The sequence below is a fragment of the Melospiza melodia genome, chromosome 1 (assembly GCF_035770615.1).
Source record: "Melospiza melodia melodia isolate bMelMel2 chromosome 1, bMelMel2.pri, whole genome shotgun sequence".
NCBI classification, from domain to species: Eukaryota; Metazoa; Chordata; class Aves; order Passeriformes; family Passerellidae; genus Melospiza; species Melospiza melodia.
In genome coordinates this window covers 88,572,338-88,594,995 of record NC_086194.1, presented here as the reverse complement: position 1 = coordinate 88,594,995, position 22,658 = coordinate 88,572,338, and the positions used below count along the sequence as shown (strand labels likewise).

The 22,658-nt window shown below is 41.6% G+C and overlaps 1 protein-coding gene across 6 annotated transcripts in view; it reads right to left on the bottom strand.

Annotated features, from left to right (window-relative positions):
• The window catches only part of F13A1 (coagulation factor XIII A chain), a 68,375-nt gene that overhangs the window by 25,053 nt on the left and 20,664 nt on the right, over nt 1-22,658 (bottom strand). For all 6 annotated transcript variants that reach the window (XM_063161210.1, XM_063161201.1, XM_063161217.1 and 3 more), the window contains 4 exons: nt 15,522-15,773; nt 8,667-8,785; nt 2,939-3,046; nt 281-455 (listed from right to left, as the gene is read on the bottom strand). In XM_063161210.1, coding sequence (XP_063017280.1) covers nt 281-455; nt 2,939-3,046; nt 8,667-8,785; nt 15,522-15,773 — 654 coding nt within the window. The remainder of the gene's footprint in view (nt 1-280; nt 456-2,938; nt 3,047-8,666; nt 8,786-15,521; nt 15,774-22,658) is intronic.

Sequence of the window (22,658 nt, the reverse complement as noted above, 5' to 3'; positions counted from 1 at the left end):
CTGAAGGCCTCAACTTTCATACAACCTTACCCTCGTGAGTCACTGAGTACATTTGACTGAACCAATAAAAGTTAATAGATTTGTGTGGAAGAGCAGCTGACCTGAAGGACACACCAGAGGTTTATTTAAAGACTATCTATTTCAGCCATGTATTTTTAAGTATCTCTAGTATTTACTCCTGAACAGCACAGAGCAAGGAAGTATTTTAGTTAGTTTTACCTAAAAACTCTGTTAAGCAAGAGGTGCATAGCAGCTTGGAGCTTTTCTCACTGATACCTACATGTGTTGAAGACACCAGCAAAAACCCAGCACTGGCCATATCGGACAGGTTGCTTAGAACTGTAGTACTCCAAGAGAATGTCCACGCTTCCCGTCCAGGCTGAAGGTGCAACACCATAATCGTACGAATTGTTCCAGGATCCAGCAATCACACCATCATCATCCCTGGAGTTAATCTAAAATCAAAGGAAATGAGCATTAGAGATGTCAGAGACTGAATAACAAAAAGCTCTTTTACTTAGCAAACCACAAAGATGAGAAAGAGTGAATATAGCCAAGTTTAGGCTAGAAAGTAAGAAAGAAGTGTTTCATTATGAAGCTAGGAGTATAAGTAGGACAATCTTGTTAAGGGTCATGGATTCTCCAACACTGAACAATTCTGAATGAAGGTCAGATACTTAAAAATAATTCTGAAATTAAATCACACTGAGTATCCATGTTGCCAGTTAATAAGTTTTATTAACATTAAGCATGCTCATTGTCGTGTATTTTTAATAAACATAATCAGTTATATATTGGTAAACAAGTCTCAGAAATATTAAGCTGTATTGTTTCCATCATCTGTTTTTCTGTCCATATCGGCCAAGAGATTTTAATAAAATCACTCCTAATTTACAACAGATTGAGAAGAGAACCAGTCTACTCTTATTTTCAGAGTAGAAACTAATTTCTTTGGTCTGGCCCATGTGAAAACAAGAAGGAATTTGCTGTGTAAGTTTTCCTCTGGTAAGATTATACAAAGCAAAGAGTTTTGCTGACTAATGGCTATACCGATAGGCATTAACGAGCAATACGTCTCCTAGCTGCAATTTGAACCAAACCAGTTGAGGCTGTGCAAGAAGCTCATTCACGCTGTACCTTTTAATTATGCTAATGTGGAACAGCTACACGCCCGCCAAATAAATCACAATTCTCATTTAAAAGCTTTTGGCTGCATTAACTACTCTTTTATAATTAGAAAATCGACTTCCTGTGAACCTTAGGACTGAACTGAGATAAGTATTCAGAGTCACAACCAACGGGTTAAGAGGTTATGCCCATCTCACCAGCGTAGGAAACATGCCAAGGAAAGAATCACTTCAAGGACAGGACAGCATGTTGATCTTCACTCTCTACTCTGACTGTAATGAGTGGAAGAAGAGAGGGACTCTACTTGCTCTGCTGTGCCAGAAAGCCTCAGAAGGATTCCAGCATGGGGGGTGCATATCTTCAGACAAGCTCAACTCTACCACATTTCAAATTGAGCAAGAATGAGATTAAGTAGCACAGGTGGGATTTCAGCATCTCTTGCCCACTTATTACTCAGGTCCAGATTTCAATGACCAAACCCTCCACCCAGTTATGGCCCAATTCTGCAGATCAGCCCCAAAGTCTACTGAGTCCTGGATTTTCAACGGTAAACTCCTCCACTTCTCTAAAATGTCAAGTGGCTCAAAACCCAACTAATATCCAAGCCCTATTTGGATTCATAGACTTTGTTCAATTCTGTTCTGAGGGCTTTCACATTCCTTACATGAGGGACTTTTGCATCTACTAGTTCAGGGATGAGGAAACCACATTTGATTCTTTCTTCTATATAAAGGTCCAAAGCTGGATTTCTAATGTCTGGGGTGAAAGAACTAACTAAAATGTTAAAAGACAAAGAGAAGTAGAGGTGTTCTCAATACTTCTTGCTGAAGCTATTCTATTTAACATCCAAGACTGAGAGGCTGGAGTATTTCCACTTCAATGTCTTCTAAGACAAAGACCTCATTTTCTTAAAGCCTGGGCAAGTTCTATAACAAATGTGTTAAGGAATCATCTATCTCCAGCAGCCATGTTTTGTGGACAGTCTATTTTAGTAGCTGGCTCAGGAGAACATCTAATTACTCTAGCTCAGTGACTAGAGTATTATTCTGGGAAGCAGAAAGCACCAGTTCAGACCTCTAATAAAGCAAAAGAGAGGACTCAGCCTCTGTCTTCCACAACCTGGATGAGCCTAGCATCTTGAATATTAGGGATAGAACTGCTCTTGCACCCATAGCATGATTCCTGGAGTCTGGCAGCTGGAAAGAGTGGAGGTCTGGATAGTCTCCTCAGTTATTTTAGGTACTTTCATTCTGACTGGGGTATGTTTTGTGGACCTCATGTTAAAGAGGACAGTTCCCACAGTGTTTTCCTCTGGGGCCAAAGCAGCCCACTTATATGACTGTTCTCAGCTGGATTAGGTCATTTGGGCCTTGGATCAGACAAAACAACACGCACCACTGCAGTGCTCTAAGACTCCATTGAGGTTAGTGCTGGAGTCCACATAAAGTCCCTCAGTTCCCCATCCAAAATTCCACCCATCATGCCACTGTATTATCCATAGCAGAAACTGCTTTCTCAATTATATTAGCTACTGGAAAATGAGCACATTGTCACATAAGAAACACTTCTGCCTGGAGTGCAATGTCTAAAAGTGGCTTTCCCACCAGTGAGGCACAATTCTCAGGAAAAGGCAATAAGCCAACAGCAGTTGCTTGAACCTTAGTGGAGAGAAATAAAATGTCAGACTCCAGAATGGACAACTGATCTGTTGTGTGTTGTAGAGAGCATGTCAGGGCAAGAGGGCCAGTTAAATCAGGGCAGCTTTGATTTATGGGTCCTTTCTGACACATATTAGGCATCCATTACATACCACTGCTGAGGCAACACGGCAGATTTTGATTGGGTTTCCACGACCAGAGAGCTCCAGTTCTGCCTTGTCCATCAGGAACAGGCAAGCATCCAGAACGTTTTCTTCAAACTAGATAAAAGAAAATAAAAAGGGACACAGGGGAAAAATTGACTCACTTTTTATTCTGGAAAGAACAGGCAAAGCTATTTTTCCCTGTTGCTGTAATTGCTGATCAGTTTCAAAATTAGCTGGTCACATCAAAGCTGTGTGTTTAACAATAGAAATTTTCTTCTGGAATAATCACCCATGTGTGGGAAAAAAAATAAAAATGTGAGAGTCTGTGAGGGAAGGGAGTGTAATTTTCAATTCAATCTCAGTCCAGTTTCCAGAAGGTTGAAATGACAACACAGACTTTGTGACAGGACATGAAATTTAAGTGCTAACAAGTATATAATAGGAGGGTATATAATAATAACTACAAGAAGCTTGTCTACTTGCAAAGGACTTTATGTCCTTCATAGATTCCAGACCTGCTAATTCCAGGGCTTCTCTGACACAGCCAGTGCACTGCTGAGAACTTGAACAATAAGTGGTTGGCCAGTGTAATTTGAAGACACTTAAAATTCAAAGTTATTTTTTAAATCTGTTTAAAATTGACAAGCCAAAAGCTTATTGTATAGATTAATCCTGGTCTAAAAAATTTAGACATCAAAAATACTGAATGACCTAAAACAGTCTTCTTCAAAAATAGAGTGAAAAGGTACATTTTTTTCAATCTAGCATGAACAAGCACAAGAATGAATTGAGGGCAGAGGTGTCTAAATAGACCAGAAACCATTTGTCACAGAACTTGCCCTGCTATGCATTTCATTTTCCCCAGAAGAAACTGCATAACAAAGGAAAACACCTCTGTCCCCTGGAAAATGGCAGCAGACAAGAAATGCACAATAATAAAACAAATACTTTCTAGATACACAAACTTATATTAACATTAAAGGCTGTGACAGAAACTTCATAGTGCTAGGTTTTATGTCCTATGCTTGCATCCTGAAAGGTATGATTCATGCTAATAGGGTTTTTGCTCTCAAGCTGCTACTAGAGCTGGATTGATTTCCTAACTCTCTACAGCCTGGCTTAGGGCTCCTTGGCAGATAAGGCCATCCTGAATTTACCTCCTGAAGAAAGTGAGAAAGGTCCCAGATCAAACTGCTGCTTAGGCAGTCTGGGGAGAGGAGAATGAAGAGTGAGGTCAGAGAGCTGAAAAGGAAGGCCCAAAGAGTAAAGACTGCTGCTGATACAGCAGGGAAGATGGGAGGGATAGAAGTGACATCCTAGACACTGAACTCTGGCATAAACCAAGAAAGGGGAAGCACATCGTGTTTCAACATCTTCAGCCATTTCCTGGCCAATGGAAGTTCTTTGCTTCTGCCTTGAGGATACCACTGCCATATGGATCCTTTTCAGCAAGCATCCTCCATGGCAGCACACCTCTCTTATTATCACCCACACTTGCACTGAATTACTTTCTCTGGAGCAGATATTCGCTAGTGATCACTTTATAGTCTGAGCAAAACTGAATTAATGGTGTTTGGGAATAGGGAAACAAGGATCAGTGTTTCTCCGAGATCTACTACTAGTATTTTGTCATTACTGGGAGGCTGAATAATTGCACATCCCAGTCCTCTCTACTGGGATGTGATGCAAATAATGTCGGGTCAATGACTGTGCTGTGGAGAACCTCTTTCCCAAGGAGAATCCTCACAACAGAAAATGTGAACTCTGGGCCCTTGCAGCTGTCATTCCAGGCTCAAATTCACTTTTCTTCGAGTCTGGCCCAACAATCTTTTACCAGGATCAAAATCTGCTATCTGCACTTCAATTAATCAGGCCTGGGTTAGATCAGTAAGAGGTTTACCCTGCAAATTAAACTTTTCTCATCTACAGTTTATGAGACACTGTCAATCTTGCCAGTGTATACAGAAAGAATAAAGAGGAAATAAATAGCTATCAGGGTTGTTGCCTTCCACCTTAGCATTTACAAAGTGACATGAATGCTAGTGAAATAACTGGATCAACAGGGAAGGGAGGACAAGCTGCAAGGGCTACCTGGCTTACACTTTTGGAGTAGTGTAGGATGCAGAGTAGCCTTAATGCTAAGGCCAGTTTTACCCTTCTTGACTATTAAGGAATTTTAAAAATAATTAATCAAACTAAATCAGTTTTCTGCCTTCATTCTTGGCAAGAAAATCTTACCTAGAGGGAAGTGGAATAGAAAAATAGCAGTTATAAGGCTGAACATCTCTGAAATATCAGAGGAACCAGAGAAGTAGTAGGCAGGGCAGCTAGGACAGTTGGGTGAACCTGATTCAGGCACAGTCCCTGTCTATTCCATTGAAGCTGAAATGAAAATATACCTTTTTCAGGAGGAAGGAACTTTGGTAAAACCACCTGGGAAAAAATGCAGGTGGAAAATAAGGCATGAGAAAGCACCCAGAAGCGCACACAGACATGCCTTGTTTTATAGAGCAGCACATGTAGCTGTCCTGGGCATCCACCTGCATGCTAAACTGTTTCCAATAGATCATCTTCCATTTAAACCAGAGTAAAGAGGCTGTATCACTTTTTGCACTGCTTGACTTGAGGCTGTGTTTCTCACAGTCAGTTGCAGGCAGATGTGATCTCATGTTGCCTGTGGTTTGACCTGACCAAATGCATGTGTTGTAGAATTACATGGGCACAGTTTTTTGGGTTTCCAGGCTCAAGCAGATCAATGTGTGGATTTGAGAGAAGCCATGATGGCAACAGAACTCTATGTTCACTTGTTTTCTTTTCTGCTTCTCACAAAACCAAAAGTCAACATTAAATGATTGACATGGCATCCAACTTCTGACATTTTTCAGCTAGAGAATTCCTATGTGCCTAGATTTCTTCCAAACCCAAATTTCCCCTGGATCCTCCATGGAATTTTCTTAGTGACTGCCTTTTACACTTTCTTAGGAGGGATCACAGCCATGTTACAAGGAACACCTCCATCCTCATTCATTGCAGCCATGTTTCAATTGTTCTGGGTTTTTCTCTTCCTCTGTCCACATTTCTTGCCTTTTTTTCTCTCGTGTTGATGCTTCTCATTACAGACAACAGATTTGAAAACTATCTCCAACCAGTTTTGAACTCTATGCTCCTTTTCAATTCACAACCTGGGTTAAAGCTTCCAGCTGTCATTGTCCTAAGTAATTTTTTAGTTTAAGAACAATACCATGCACTAGTCTATCTGCATTTTTGTATATGACCATGTACCTTTCACCTCTTTGACTCTGTGTGGCCTTGTGCTTCTGACTTACATGTTGTAAAGGGCTATATATCATAAATATAAAAAGCATAATTGTATGATATATCTTAATATAGGCCTTTCTGCTAGTGCTTTTACTCACAGAAATGCTACTGTTTTTAACATCTAGGATTGCCAAAAATGTGTCTTTAATGGTTGGAAATGGACAGGGTAAGATCAGGAACACTCTCTCCTCCCTTTCACTGAAAGCAAGGGAACCGGAAGAGCATTTTTCTGTTCCTTTGCAGATTGACATGTCTGTTAAACCCCCACAAAATTATTAATTCCATCAAAGTTCTTGGCTTGGGCCTGTTGAGATGCATCTGCCACACTCAGCTTTCACATGGGCGACCAATAGCAAAAGATGCACCACAGCATGGGGTGAAAATCAGGTCCTCTGATTTCAACCAACACAGGAATTTCCAAAGTACATGACAAAGGACTATGGAATGGCCCTAACTTCCCAGGCAGAACTACCTCCTAGCAAAACCAAATAAATAATGCAGTTTCTCAAGGAAGGCTGGTATTTGTGTCAGGAAGATGCCAGAATCCCAGAATATAAACATCTCCGGCCAAGCCACCATAGGCCATACATTTAACATCTTAGGACATAAATCCAGCATCTGCTTTAGGCAGCATCTTCCACCCCAGCTGCTTATTCCCCTCTCTCCCTCCCCCTTACATCTGTCATGGAGTGAATCCCAAATCTAGGAACAGAGCAAACCCAGAAATTACCCAGGGGGAAAAAAAAATCAAGGAGAGTCTTATTCAGCTAGATCAGCTCTCCAGTCTGAGTCACAGCATGGCTGCACAAGTGCTTGCAGGGGGAAAGAAGGGCCAGGAGGGGGCATTTTTGGTCAGCTTACATGCAAGCCCAGCTTTGGCCTCAGGAGCTGGCTCCACATCTCTTATATCAGAGGCACCAGCAGTTTATGGAATTTCTTCCCTGCTCCTTATTTATGGGTTGTTTTTGTCTCAGTCAGGAAACCGGTCAGCCCTTGCAAACAACGGCACTGACACAACCAAAGGAATGGTGCAGAGGCAGGAACTCCCTAATGCAGTGCTGCCACAGGGAAAAAAAGATGAAATTGTACCCTTAAATTAGGAAAAAAGAGAGATGTGAGTTCAAAGAGCTCTCCAGGGCAAGCACATTGGCAATCCATCCTGCTCAAGCTTTGAGGTGGTATTTAGCTGAGGGAGAAAAAGCAAGTTGTAAGGACCCTTCTGCAAGGCTGTGCTAGGGAGGTACCACAAAAACTGAATGGATCCATCACCACAGTAGTAAGGAAATACCTTCTTAATTGTGCTGTTGTGAAAATCAACAGATGAGACAAATTGACCATGTCCAATATCTGTCTATTGGAGCCCCTCTGAGTGACAGCTAGGATTATAGCTTTGCTACAATTTCAGTTCTGCTTGGCAATGCCTTTTTCCCATTCTAACACAATAAATGAATTCTTCCATCCTGTGGGGATTTTTAGGCTGGGTAGCTCTTATGAGAAAGTTGAGGTAAAATAGGGAAGTAAAAAGTCTGAAACAAGGGGTAGTTGTTCCAAACTAAAAGAGGGTTGGTTTTGATTACATATAAAGGAGAAGGTTTTTTCAATGATGGTGGTAAATTGCTGGAACAGGCTACCCAGAGAAGCTGTGGGTGGTCCATCCATGCAAGTGTTCCAGGCCAGGCTGCTCAGGAATCTGAGCACCTGGTTTAATGGAAGGTGTTTGTGTCCATGGTGGGGTGGTGGAAACAGATGATCTTTAAAAATCCCTTCCAACTCAAATTATTCTATGATTCTGTGTTATTGAAGGCACACCAATACCCCACTCCAGCTAGTGGAGGCTGTCTTCCCCAGACTGCAAGAGACCACTGGAGACTGATGATATCAAGCCCAGGCAGAAAAGGGAGAGAGAATTTAGAACTTTGGAATTAAACACTACTTTGTCATGGGAACCTTGTGACTATCTGATCCGCAAAAATAACAAAATTATTTCCACCCAGTTGCTAAAGCTAAAAAGAAAAATCAAAAAGCAATACAACCTGTTGTCAAAAAATGAAAAAAAGCCAAGCAAACAACTCTACCTTTCATAAATTGATTTGATCCTGAAGCAGCAATAATGCAGCAGCAGAAATACCTCTGCCCTGTGGAAACCTCAGCTAATGATTATAAGTTCCAACAGGCAGCCTCTTAGTATCTGAAATATGCCCCTGAAACAAGGTCTTTAAATATCAGCTATTATAATATTGCTTTTCTGGATTAGGCATACACCCACTTCATGCAATTTTAAAATTATACCCCTTATCTTTCTGAAAGAGAAACCAATAATGCATTCCAGAGCCCACAGTCTCAGCCACAGTCTGGTGTCAATTAAACTCATTTGCTGTCCTACTGGGAGCATCCAGAGGAGATCTAAACAGCTCACCTGCCCGTAACTCCAGCTTCTTGATTTTATATCTTCAGCGTTTCCATGGAATACAATACCAACATCATTCAGGACATATTCTTCCCTTTCTTTCTCGTCATCCAGGTACACAGCATCCACTGCATTAGTTTACCAAAAATAAATATTAGTACAAGTGCCTAATTTTCACATAGGACCGATAAAACATCCTAGCATATAATACATTCATCTTTGGTGAAAAGTTCCCCTCTTGCATCAAACAAAGTATTACTTGCTTCAACAGAGTACAAGGATAAGGAGGTGGTCATCCTAGTTAGGAATATGATATACAACTTAAAAACAAGCAAGATGGAAAAGTGTTGGCAACTCCTGCCAGTTTTTCTCAGGATCTGTAAAGTATGATTAAAATGTCACATCTCATCAAGAATTTTATGATTAGTGTGTACAACTAATTTAAAAGTTGGAGCACCATGATGCAATTCAGCATCTATATAAACAGATCAAAGAACAATTTCAAACCTATTAATGTTAATGGAAAACAGCTCAGGTCAAGAGATCTAAAGAAAAACCTGTAGTGCATTAAAAAAAATGGAATACAGTTTTTCTAACATATTAAAAGAAAGGTTTGGTTGACTTTTCTGTGCATTACTTATTGACTGGAACATCCCTTCCCCACATAGCTTGACTGATCAGGTAATATGAGGAGAAATTCATATTCACAAGTGTCTAAGTGAGACCTAGAAGTAATTGCATGAGGTCTTTATCAAAACATATACAAAAGGTACATTCTAGACTAGACTTATATCAAAAATCAAGAGCATATGCATACCTACTTGACTTGCAAATATGATTTACATGTGTAAATAACTCATTATTAACATTCATAAGGAACCCTGAATGACAGGAAACCATTCTGACATTCACAGGGAAGTATGAAGCAGGCTGCGATGCTGAGATTCTAGAATAGTTAAAGATTTCTTTCTTGTACCAATGCTTGTATTTTGAGAGTAAAAGATACACGTTAACAATTAATACCAGGGAAATGAATTAATTTGAAGAAATCAGTACTGTGGTTCCAGATAGCAAATTAAAGGAAATTTCCAACAGCTTGATATGAGCAAGTACAAAACTCACTACACTCACTACTGTCATAGCAGATTTCTTCAGCACTCCATTACAAATTACTAGAGGATCATTTAACTTTTAAAAGCCTATTGATTTGCTCTGTTTTCTTGAAATGCAAATCAGATTTGCACTTTCATGTAAACCTCATCCTCAAAAGCTTCTTCATTTCTCCATGAACCTGCAATTTCGCCAAAAATAAGCTAAAACCTGAGCCCAAAAAAAACCACCAACCAAACAAAAAAAATTTTTTTTAAAAATTTAAAAATTAAAAAAAATAAAATAAATGAAATAAATAAAATAAAAAATTAAAACAAAAATTAAAAAGATATTTTAAAAAATAATTAAAAATAAAAAAAAATTTAAAATTTCAAAATAAAATAAATTTAAAAATTTAAAAATAATTTTAAAATCATTTAAAAAAATTAAAAATAAAAATAATTTACAAATAATTTTTTAACATTAAAAATATTACAAAATTTTAAATTTTAAAATTTATTTAATAAATAAAAATTAAAAAAAATAAAAATTAAGAAACTTTAAAAAAATTAAAAATAAAAAAAATTAATTAAAAAAAAAAAAAGCTAGAGAAGCAGGGGTTAAATTCAAGGAGCCTGCATTGCATTTGAGGAGATCAGTGCTTGCTGTTATGCTTTATGGCAGTTGTGGTCCAGGCCCTGATGACTAAGTACAACTTGGAGCAAGCAGAGGAACAGCAGGTTCCATGGAGTTTTACCTAAATTAGACAGGTCTGAGACCCACTCTTGTTATTTGTCAGGGTGATATTCACCTGCCTTCTAAAGGCAGGGCCACTAAGAAGTTTGTAAGCTTTTCAGTACCCATGACCTAGGGCAGTGAAAAGCTGCAGCTGTGTACAAAGTGGATGATCATAAGTTTGTTATATTCAGAGGCTATGAGGTGAAAGAGAGTGTTCAAACTTGACAGTGAATGAAAAGGCTGCAGCCATTTCTGCAAGCAGGGACTCTCATACACTTATGAAACTGTATATTACATGATTTTTTTGTGGTCCAACAAGTTCTGTATAACATCCCACTAAAAATATGGCGGCTGTTATAGATCATGTAGGGTCTGTTTCATTAGGCTGGATTTGCCTGATTTGCTCATTGAATGATTATCTGCCTTCTCTCACTGAGCACTGGATTTTATTAAAGTCTGTTCATACAAATAGTACATAGAGTTCATTTAAAGAAGCAGAATTCACACCTTCTTCTGTGCAGATACACATTCAGTGAAGTGTGTGCATATGCCTTCTTGACAGCTGTTGTTTTCTTTTGGGGATTAAAAATATCAACATTGATCTTGCTGGTATCAATTGAGATGCTTATGTTATTTTGTGACTGCGTGATCTTTGCTAAATCAGATGAAAATTGATTAACTTCTCTGTCAATTATTTTAAATATTTGTGTTTTTGATAAGGTAAAAAGGTCTTTTGTGTTTTATAGGGAAACCAGCTGCTTTGATTTTTGACAGCTTTCACTGCCCTTGAGACTGTTTAGAAAAAAAATATGAGGCATTTGTGGCTACTTTGATGCTAAGCATGCTCTACATAATGCAACTCCTAATTATTTTGTGCAAGTGGAGGCTCACATCTGACAAACAGAAGAATTCCACAGAAATGTGCTGGGTTTGTTTATTCTTTTTCTCTAGCAGTTCAGAGGTTTTTTTACTCACTTTTATCCTGGGAATTTACTGAGACACCAGCAATGCTACAAAGAAGCAAATTAGCTTCCATGCTACTCTGTTTGAAGTTGGGAAAGGTGAAAATGCACTTCGTGTGAAGGCAGCACTGCAGGTGAGGAATCCCTTGCTAAAGACATGAGGAGTGCAGAGTAACCCTTTATATTTGGGAAAGGGAATGAGTTATACTCGGCATGGAGAGACCCTAAACCCAGCAGAGCCATCCTGTGGTGCTGGAAAAGCCATTTCTTCATGCAGACAGTGACAGCTGAGGGCAGCAGCACCAGCAGACAGGTGGAAGTGGAAGCAGCAGGCTTGCCCTGAGCTCCCAGCCTCCCTTCAATGTGCTCCTGAGGGAATCCAGGAATGTGAGGCTGGGCCTCAACTAGAACCCTCAGGGCTCGTGTTGGGAAGAGGACAGTGCTGTGACAAACTCCAAGCTGCAAGACGCCAATGCAGTTATCTACAAAAAACAGTCTACCCAGGATCAAGGTCGGTATGCTGCCTTGAATAGTGCTAGTACTTGCCTACATTAATGTAGCAGAAGGGTGAAGCTCTGTGTGAATTTTGCCCATGTGGAATCTATGGCACAAGCAATCAAATTTAAGATTTACCCATAAAAGTAATAAAATGTTATTGGGCCAGATTTGGATGACTGGTAACATGTGAGATGAGTCCAGAGTCAACCACATGTTACTAATCCTCAAACTGTATTAGAACATTTAAGCAGAAGAAATATGCAGCTGACCCAATAAAGCTGCAATATATTAAATTGTTTAAATGTAATCCACTTGCATGAGGCTTGGGTAAGCAAAATGCACACCTCAGCCCACAGGGTCTGCAACTTACTCAGCTACACTGTGCACCTCCACCTGTGAGAGAGTCACAGAAGTCAGCCCAAGGTCTTTTGCTGATAAGCACTTAATGCTCCCCAGCAGAAAGTTGCAGGGACTCAGCACCTGCTTGGAAAGAGCTCACAGCTCCTTGGAAAGAGCTCACAGTATCCAGATCAAAGGAGTTCTTCTCTGCTTTCATGTAGTCTGATATTGCCAAGAGTTTAGTTAAATTCCAAGAAGTTATCCTTAACTACTTGCCATTTTTATCTTCTGTTCCAGAACTGAAGAGAGCTCTGCATGCCTAAAAGCACATCTGTTTTATTCAGCTGTGTCATCTGGCTGTAGAAAGGATGCTGCCTCTCCTCACAAACTTTACCTTGCTTATTAAGTAATTAAAACTTCACCTGAGTAGCTGAAATCTCAATCTACAAGTTAGGCAAATTCCCAGAGGTTTGGGGCTGGTGTATATAAATTTGGAGAACCTGGCCCTGTGTCTTTAAAGCATTCTTTGTTATCAGTCTTAAATATAGCTAAAGGGATTAAAATATATAAAAACATATGATGATTCTGGAAGCAAAGTACTCTGTAGCTTGACTGGTAAAGTATTTAAACTTCTTCTGAAGCAGCAGGACAAGAAAAACAACCCTGCCTTGGAAAATATGTCAAAACTGAACTGTAGTGAGAAAAGGAGTAATAAGAAAGGGCACAAATGCCTCTGTCTTAAAGAAAAGCTCATACTGACATATTGATGCTCCTCTGAGATGATGAGTGGAAAAGCTGCACCAGGCTCTAGAGCCGACACTCTGCTCCCTGCTATAACAATCCCCATTCATTCCTGGCATCACTCTCCTCTCTTTTTAATGAGGCTTTTCACTCAGACTTTTCTGCTTAGCTATTAAACCAGCAAACAAGCCTAGAAGATTTTCAAACTATTGTTTTCTCTGCACTTTAACTGCCTCAGTTTTTCTACCTTTTTGTCATTCCACTGAAAAATCTTTTCCAGCCAGGGGATAAAGCATGAAGAAACAGTCCTTGATTTTCTAACAAAAGGAGAGGAGGGAAAGACAGATATAGGAGCCAATTACCCAAACTACCTAGGAGTAAAAGAGGAACAAGAAATGAGGATCCAAATTAAACAAGCAGGAAATGAAAACCACAGTATTCAGCAAGGGACAGGACCTGAAGCCATTGAGACACACCTGAAAATGTAAGCTGCAGAGGGAAATGTGGTCCCCAAGTTGCCAGCCCTGGACCTAGGGTCACACAACATGTCTTTGCTGCCCAGAAAATAATTTTGCTTTCCTAAGGCAGACTTTTTCCATCAGCCTTGCTGATGCCTGGCACTGGAGGCAGCTGCTGCATGTCTTGCTCCCTGTGGGTTTACTCCCATATTGTGGTTTTTAATCTTGCTGGCTTTTGGCTCATTCAGCTCAGGTGTGAGGGAGGGAGGGCACAGGAGAGCAAAGTGTCTGTGTACTATGAATAATGGTGGATCAGTCTGCACGTGGAGTTGCTGGGCAAGGAGTTGTGAAGTAGGGATCGATTTTCCCTTTTTCCCTCTAACACCTCACATCATCCTGTGTGGTCCCAGTTACACCACAGTGGGGTAGGCAACCCCCCCACATCACATCTTTTCTCCACATTAGGACTGCATGCAGCCCTGGCTGGTTGTCTGCTAAACACAAGGTAAACTGAGGCAGTTTAAGAAGATTTTCCCTGGGGTTTATACCTTTCCAAAGATGAGCTGAGCCACTGCACTCTGCTGGCTGTTAAAACACACAGGACTAAAACCAAGTAGTGCTCTACCTTTAGGTAGAGCTTTCTACCTTCCCGGACTGAAGCTGTGAGTCTGATGATGCCAAAACATTGAGAAGTTTTGTCTGCTCACAGTTGATCATAGCTTTGGCAATGTTTTCTCTCTTTCTGTTGCCCACCCTCCAGAACAAACACTGCTCTGAGGTACCTTACACTGCTTTCAGAAGTATCTCATAGTGTGGCAGGGCCCTCAGCCCTGCCCTTCCCCTTATTCCCACTTTACTAACTCCTCTTTATTCAGCATTAATCTATATCTTCTTAAATAATGCATAAGCTAATCATTGCCTATATTCCCTTGGACTAGGGGCAAGTAATGAACCCAGCACAAATCATTCCATGTAGTGACAGCAGTGCAGCTGAATAATGGGCTCTACTAATAATGCTAAACTTACTTGTCACTTGGTAGGAGGGCCCTTCTTTGGAACAGGATTATTTGATGCAAATACTGTGGTAAAAAAATAGAAAGATGAAGGAAGGGTAGCAGGAGAATATTGAAGCTAGCTGGTGACCTAAATATACTGCAATACATGTGATTTGGAGCCTTGCATGTGTCGGAAGATAAGACAGTGCTACAGGCTGTCAGAAGGCAGAGCCAAACATCTCTGGTCCTCCTTGCCCTCTCCTGAAAGCCAGACACAGAGTTCATTGGGTAAAATACAACCCTGACAGCATAAAGCTTGATTTCTTCCAAGGATCCTGAGAGATTAAAAAAAAAATAATTGTTCTTCAACCCACTGTATTAGAAAAAAAAGGCTCATTTGCAAAATGTTTTGTTCCTCAGACAGGGCACCGTTGCTAATTAGTCACCACTAAAAGGGAAGTTATAAGGGCAAATGTCATGTAGCAGCAGGAAAGCACCACCAGTGATGCCACAGCAAGCTGCCTCCACCCAACCTGTGCAGCTCCCGTTAAATTCCCACAATATTTTGACTTCAGATGTTCAATCCTAAATGTGGCAATTAGCAATGTAAGACAACAGAGTATGTGAAGCCACCACATCCTGCCCCACAACAAATCCTGGAAAAAATTATGCTTATATTGACTTGTTTAAGGCACACACAGGCACACTGGAGACTCTCAGTGTTGCCTATTCAAGTCAGAGTAAAGCCTTAGGGTGTGTTTACTATGAGAAATGGAGCCTGAGCTGGCAAACACAGGTTTGGCCTCATAAAACTGCAGAGTTTAGACAAAATGAAGTAATTGGTTTCCAGCATGGAACCCTGCTCACACAGGGCTATTCCCTAGCCTGAAAGACTTGACTTTTGGCAGAGTTCCTGTAAATTTTCCAGACCCAAACTGACATGTCTCCAACCCCCTTGGTACCACGCCCCCATTCCTGGACCAACCCACCTAAAAGCTGATGAGCCCAGCAGCACAAAGTGCAAGCCTTTGAGCAGGTACTTACGCTGGCACCAGGGATTGAACAAGATGTAGGTGTCGGTCGCTGAATTCCTGCGTGTCCGAAGGATGCCATAGGGAGTCAAGACAGCAACATACAAGCGAAACTTGCCGATGATGCAGGTGGCAGAGGACATGATGGACAGCCGAATGGAGTTGTTTTCCCTGTGGATAACCTTCGCTCCCCACTGACCAGGTTTTAGTGCACCGCCTACTGGGATTGGGATGTAGGTGCCTTTGTTTTGCTGTGGGTAGCGACCTGGAGTGAGAAGTGAAGACAGTTATTTTCTAGTAGTCCTCTGTCCTTTTGTTTTATTTTCAATGGAGGTGACAGGTTTTAGTGGGCAAAAAGAACCTACTCTCTCATTGCCCCTCACAGGGCCTGGTAACTTGAAAAATAGTTGCAACAGCTCCCTGCAGGCAGCCTGTCCCCACACCCCCACCCACCTCTCTCCAGCAGGCTCCAGTCTCACTGGCTTGAGCACTGCTAGAGCATAGATAGCCCTGCCAGCATGAGAAGGGGCTGTCCAGGCTTTTCTTGCTCACTATTGTTTATCCTAGTGCACCAAGCTGCACTCCAGCTTGCTCCTTGCCTTGGTGTCAACAACACCAGCTAGACTGTTGGTAAGTTTAGGAGTTTAGGTGAGAGCCCTTCCCCAGTTCAGATGCACCCACCACCCTTGTTGCTAGCACACAAGTGCCCTCTGGGGCACAGACATCAGCTTTGGGGCTCTTTAGTAGAGCAGAGCCCTGTTCTTCTCTGCGCTACTGCACTGCCAAGCAGAGGCCAAGAGCTCTTTCATGAAGTACACACAGATGGAGGAAACACAAATGAGTCCATATGCAGATACCCAGTGCTCTGTTCCCTCCGAGCATCCACCCCTCACGTGGTTTATATTCTGGATGCCCAGAATGTAAACCACCACACTGGGGCTGAATCACCAAACTTTCTCCGCCAGAAATGGGTCCCAAAGCATGACACGCCTCCAAAGTACCTCACGTGAGAGTCTGCCTCATAGTAAGACAAATCACACCCCAGAGGAGCTTATTTTACTCCGCCAACTCTAAAAGCAGCTAGATGGATAGGCTACATGTAAACATGTTCAGTGCCAGGATTCAAAGTTGTGTGAGGCTCCACCCCTTGAGACTGAGGTAGAGCCAAACTAAATCTGGAAGCCAACCAGAAGCACAGACAGAAGACACATTTGTGAGAAGGATGAGTTCCGTATCTCATTCTCAAATCTACTCTTCATTTCATATTTTAGGCTGAAAGTTGGCCTCATTCAAAAATAGGGTAATGAAAAGCAATGATGGCAGACGGAGGGACAGACTTCTATATTTTTCATTCCTACTATTTAAGAACTTCAGTATTAAACTCATTTTCCTGCTTGCTTATTTTTATACTGCCCATGTAGAGATAATTGCAGATCTGAACGCTGCTACATTTTGGGAAAGGACAACTCCAGCTTTAAATCTGAAACTTGCAAGCTGCCACGACATTTGTGTTTCTGAGAAATCTGGGGCTACTGTGCTTCATCCAAGAGGTTATTCTGAGCACATGAATTTTCATTCTGTAGATATTCAATGCACATAAATAACCCACTTTGCCCTGCAGGCCAGGGATGCTGTAACCCATGAAACTCATTCAGATCAGTGAGAAACACAATGGAAGGAAAAGACCTACAGAAGAATAAAGGAATAGAATAAGAGAGCAAAATCAATAGAAAACACTAGAAGACAGAGCACTGGACACTTCAAATATAAACCATCAAAAGAAAGCCAGTGTAGAGAGAAGAACCTATAGAAGTAACAGATCTGGGAGCTGAACACATTTTTGTTCTTTGTAGTGCAACTGTGCATGACCCAGCTTGCATCTACAGTTGATATTTTGCTTCTAGTTTTGACATAATCTGTTTCTAAAAACAGCAATCCAAACAAAGCAGCAGAGCAAACCAAGCAGTTGAACTGATATCCTTGAAAACTGTTAACAAGTGCTACTTTTAAAAATACCTCCCGTACCTCCTTCAGAAAGGTGGGAGGGGGAAGAGATTACTATTTTAACATGGTTAGGAACTGACATCCTTGTCTTTGCTGGAAGCTGCATGTTGGTGTAGGAGCCTATTGGGGACAGGAGGAGCTGTGCTCTGGCAGTGACTTTGCACCACCATGTCTGTGTATGCCACGTGTACATGGGAAGACTGCAGAATCACTTCCCAGAAAATCTGCCTATAGGAATCTGACAGGATCTCAAAGAGGCCACAAAAACTTTTCAAGACATCCTTATGGGACCACTGCCACTGGCACCTCATAAGCAGGTTTGGCAAAAAAATCATTCTCATTTGTTCTGAAACCTCAAAATCCCATTTTCCCTTCCAAACAAGCAAAGCCACAAGACACCCTAATATACCTCTTCTCAACAGGGCAGCAGCTGTAGCTGCTGTTGAAGGAGTATGCAAGGTTCTTTCAGCCCAGAGCCCCACACAGCTGTCCCACAGAGTAGGGGGTCACTGCATTAGCTTGGTCTCATGAGGAGGTGCTCTGGGACACCAGGGATGCTCTACATCCCTGCAGACATAGCAGGTTTGCCAGGGACAGATATCCTAGAAGTCGGGATACTTTGCACTATGTTATAAATAGTGAATACAAGAGGACAGTGTTTGCTCCTGACAGACAATCATGATCTGGTTCTTGCTAATGGTTACATAAATCCTGAACCCACAAGGAAGTTTGGGAAGATGAGCAGAGCCTTCAAGAGCACAGTCAGCAATTTCCAATGTTTTCTTTGAAGAGGGGACAGGTTCCCTAATCCTCTGAAATAGAACCAAAACAAACCAAACCGAACCAAAAACCAAACAAAATAAAATGCAAATGGAACAATAGGGGGTGTAAATGAAAGAGTAAGGGAATTGTTACTTCTGTCAGGAGCTTGTGGAGCTGAATTGTAAACACACATGTAGACACCTGACAGCATCAGCCACACTAGTCTCATTTACACACATCTGTTGTCTTGGTACTAGAGTGCTATAAAGCTGAGTAACTTTGGCATTGCATGCTAAGGTTGCTGGCCAAATAATTCTTACATAGGCTCAGTACTATGTTTATCAACTCTGTAGGGAAGTGCTATCAGGATGGCTTGGCCTTTTCGCCTTTATCTACATCTTGAGCACACATTTCTGGCTGCAGTGGAAAAGTAGAGCCAGCTTTGGCTCAGAGTTGGGATATCTGCAATGTTGGCCCTTCCTCAGATGGAGTAACATGCAGTGGTGATTTCATTCTCTGGCTGAGTCTCCAAGGAAGAAGATTCAATACTATCCAAAGACTTACTACCAAAAGCCTGTAAATGCCTGGCAGAGCACTCTCTGTAGGGTCTCTGGTGCTAACCCAACCCACAGAGAGGCAGGAGGCAGTTTGAGTGCATGTCAGAACTGGGACATGTAGACAAGATAAACCCTTTTTATGCTGACAGGAGGGTGCTGACATTGTGCCAGTAGCATTAGCTGGCTCAGGATCTCTCCAGCTCTGATTTGCACCACGAGTTGGCAGCCTGAACTATGCTCCACAGCCAGTTCTTTGTGGTTGCCTCACTCCCCAGTGCTCACGTTATCTCTGGGTGTAGGAGGCCCTGGCCCTCACATGGGGACATTTCACAGCCAATTGCTCTGTGGCAGACAAAGTCATTGCATGACATCACACTGTTGGGATGTCCCTGTCTGCTCACTCTAACAGCACATGGAAATGGGAAAATCCAGCCTGTGAACTCAGAAAGTCTGGAGATTCCTGCACTGGGTGATTTTTTTAATAGGCTCCTTCAAAGATATCATGTACTGAATAGAAGCTACTGACTGTCTTGCCTTTGAAGCAGGAGAGGAGAGAGAACTTACAGTGACCCCCTTTCTCAGGGCTCCAACACTCTGTTTTTCAGGGCTAGGTCCGGAGCCACAATGCTGCCAGAAGACATTAATTTTTACAGAAACCTCCCTTATACAGAACATCTAATGGCACAAACAAATCTATTTCCCCTGATGCACAGTGCACAGGTCTGCAATGCTTTGATACTTCTTTCTTTTTTCTTATCCTTTCTTATTCCACCCTGGTTTCTGTAGCTAACTAAGCTGGGGTCCTAAAGCTCCTTCTCACTTCAGTTGCAGCTCAGCTTGACTCTACACTTCTTGGGGTTTCCAGGCACTCAGAAAAAGAGGAGCAAAGCTGCTGTTGCTATTGAAGAAGTTCACAAGATAAATTAAAAAATTGTGAGTAAAGATCTACATGGCAAAAGGCACCATGATTGCAGCACATGTGGATGTGGGTATGCATGGGATGTCCCCTGTCACACATAAACACTTTACAGGGGCAAAGAGCAAAGTGCAGCATTTGTTAAAACTTGCCAAAATCTATTTATGTAGCAGCAAAATAATAAACCATCTAAACCACAGAACTGTGGCCACACACATGCATTCAAAGCAGTTATTTTCAACATATGCCTTTCCTCCCTAGCATGTCGGCTCTGGGCCCATCAGGCATGGAGGCAAGCTGTGTTAAATTCTGGGTAAAACTGCCACACCAGAGAGGGATTACAGCAGCAGAGAGAGGGTGAGAGATAGGTACAGTGAATTCAGCTGTCAAAACATGAGCGGTCCTCCTCCAGTTATCCAATTCTGCTGCTGTTCTTTATGAGTGACTAACAGGAAACAGGGCTTGCTTGGTTCTATTCTCCTCCTTCTCCTTCTCCTTCTCTATTCTGTCCCTGGAAGCTCCTGACTACATGTAGTTTAATTTTCCCCTTGATCCCCAGTGGACATGCACACTGCTGTGTCTGTGTGTGTGTGTGTGTGTGTGTGTGTGTGTGTGTCTGTCTGTGTGTGTGTGTGTGTGTCTGTGTATTAAAATGCCAGGGCTGAATTAGTGCTGTGCTGCTGGCACAGATACTGGAAGGACCAGCAGGTGCTCTTGGATAGGTCCCGCACAACTGAGCTTTAGTTCCAGCAGGGAGGAAGGAAGATTTGGTAGCACAGAGATTAGAGATCTAGTGACCGTCACAGGGAATTTCGTTCCTCATGGAAGCGGGATACCTCAGAAGAGAAGGAGGCGAACAAAGCTGAATCTCAGTAGCCTTTGTCTTTTTAGCAACCCTCCTTGGAAGATTGGCTTTTCAAGAAGTCAAGTGACCTGTCTCCCTTTGGAGTTGTTAATTACACACTAATTAACAATTTTCCTATAAGTTCATTTGTTTTATCTAGATACACTCTTTCTTATAAAGGGTAAAAAATCTATCTCAGCACCATTTATGGAAGTATAATTACTGTGATAAATAAGTTTGAGCTGGAAGTCACCAGTGCAGCAGAGTAAGCCTTTTGATAGCAAGCAGCCTTGGAGATAGGTGTTAGCATATGAGATTTATGACACGAAACAAAGAGTAAAACAAATTAGAAAGAAACAGGAGAGGTGCTCCCATAAAATTCCAAACAATCAAAAGAAGCACGAAGAAGAAATACTTTTTTGTTAAAAACATTAGTCTCTAAATCATTAACATCTCATCTGAGTTCCTACCACCCTCAAATTCCATTGCCTTCAGAAGTGCTATATACAAACTTGGAAATGTAGTAAACACAAATATCTTGAAAGAAGTTTTCCTCATGGCTCCAGTTATGAATCCTCAACATCTGGCCACTCTGTCCCAGCAGTGAATGTTTGTAGTACTTTACAATTGTAAAACACACATCAAAGCCATGCACCTTAGCTAGTAAAACAACTAAAAAATACAGCCAGATTTTATGTGCCACTTGATGCTGCTGAAGCAGTGAAAAAGTCAGCCTAATAAAGACTAATTTGCATGAAATACTGCATTCATAGACCACCTCAAGGGACTCCCTCCTCTCTACTCCTCTGGGGCCCAGCTGGGAATTCCAGAGGGGAGGAAAAGAATACCCCAATGCCTTTGTTCAGAAAGTGGAGAGGTTTGTTTTTTGCTAAGAGCTGGCAAACAGGTCTCTTGTCTGCTGGGAGGCAATCTCTAGGAAATATGTTCTGCTGCTAATAAATTATTTTTTCTGTCATAAAATGAAACTCCAAGTTTAGACCATCAGGTGTTTTTGTGTCTCTGCTCAATTTTTTGTACTTCTTTGTGAAATGAGGATCTAATAAACTCACAGTCCTGAGTTACCTGCCAACACAGTGTGTCCTCTAGACTGGTTAATTCTCTTGATAAAGGCAAGGAATCTCCTAAAACATGAAGATCCAAAGTTTTCCAAAGAGCAACTTTCACCCAGAGTAAGATTCAGCTCGACATCCCATCCCTAGTGCTGGGGGATATTTCATGTTCTAGCACCTCTGTTGGCTACAATCCACCTTGACCCAACGCTGCTGAGCAGAATAGGTGACAGCAGAGGTAGAAATACTTCCCACTACGGCAGAATTACTGCTTGACAAAATCATCAAAACCTCAATAATCCTGGAATCTTTCCTGGCCCAACTCTGCTGTGAAAACAGGGAAAGGTAGTGGACACTGTAGGACAGTATGAAGAGCTCCATAGATTCTGGTGTGCATATCCTGAACTGGACCTCTGGTTATTTAGTTGAACTCAGATATCCCTCTGACTGTAAGTGGGAATTTGGTATCACCTAAATAAGCCATATGGGATCAGCTCTAACATCTTTATGTTCTTAGCTTCTTTGATGTGTTTATAACTATCCCCCTGGAACTGGCTTGGGAAGACTGTGGAAAAAGGAGCAGTAAGTCTCTCCTCTGATCTCAGGCCAGAAGCCAATGATTTATAGAAGCCTGAGGAGAGCATATGGACGGGTGGGTGGGTATCCACACATGCACACGTGTGGAAAGGTGAGAGTAGCCTGGGGGACTGGAATTTACGGCCCTTCCAGAAGTGCGTCAATGAATAAAACGTTCATAATAACATTTAGGGCTAGACCAATATATATGGATTTATGAAGCCATTTAAGGAAAACACAAATAGACAGCAATTTATGAGGATGTGGGGAAATACATCATTACAGTCAGGATGCACCATATAAACTCATCAGCTCCTCAAGGATTTACAGCCACGTACTGGAAACTACTACTAAAAGCAAGATTGAAGGCTGTATAAGCCCATCTCATCATTCATCTGCTTTTCAGAGAAATCCCTGCCAG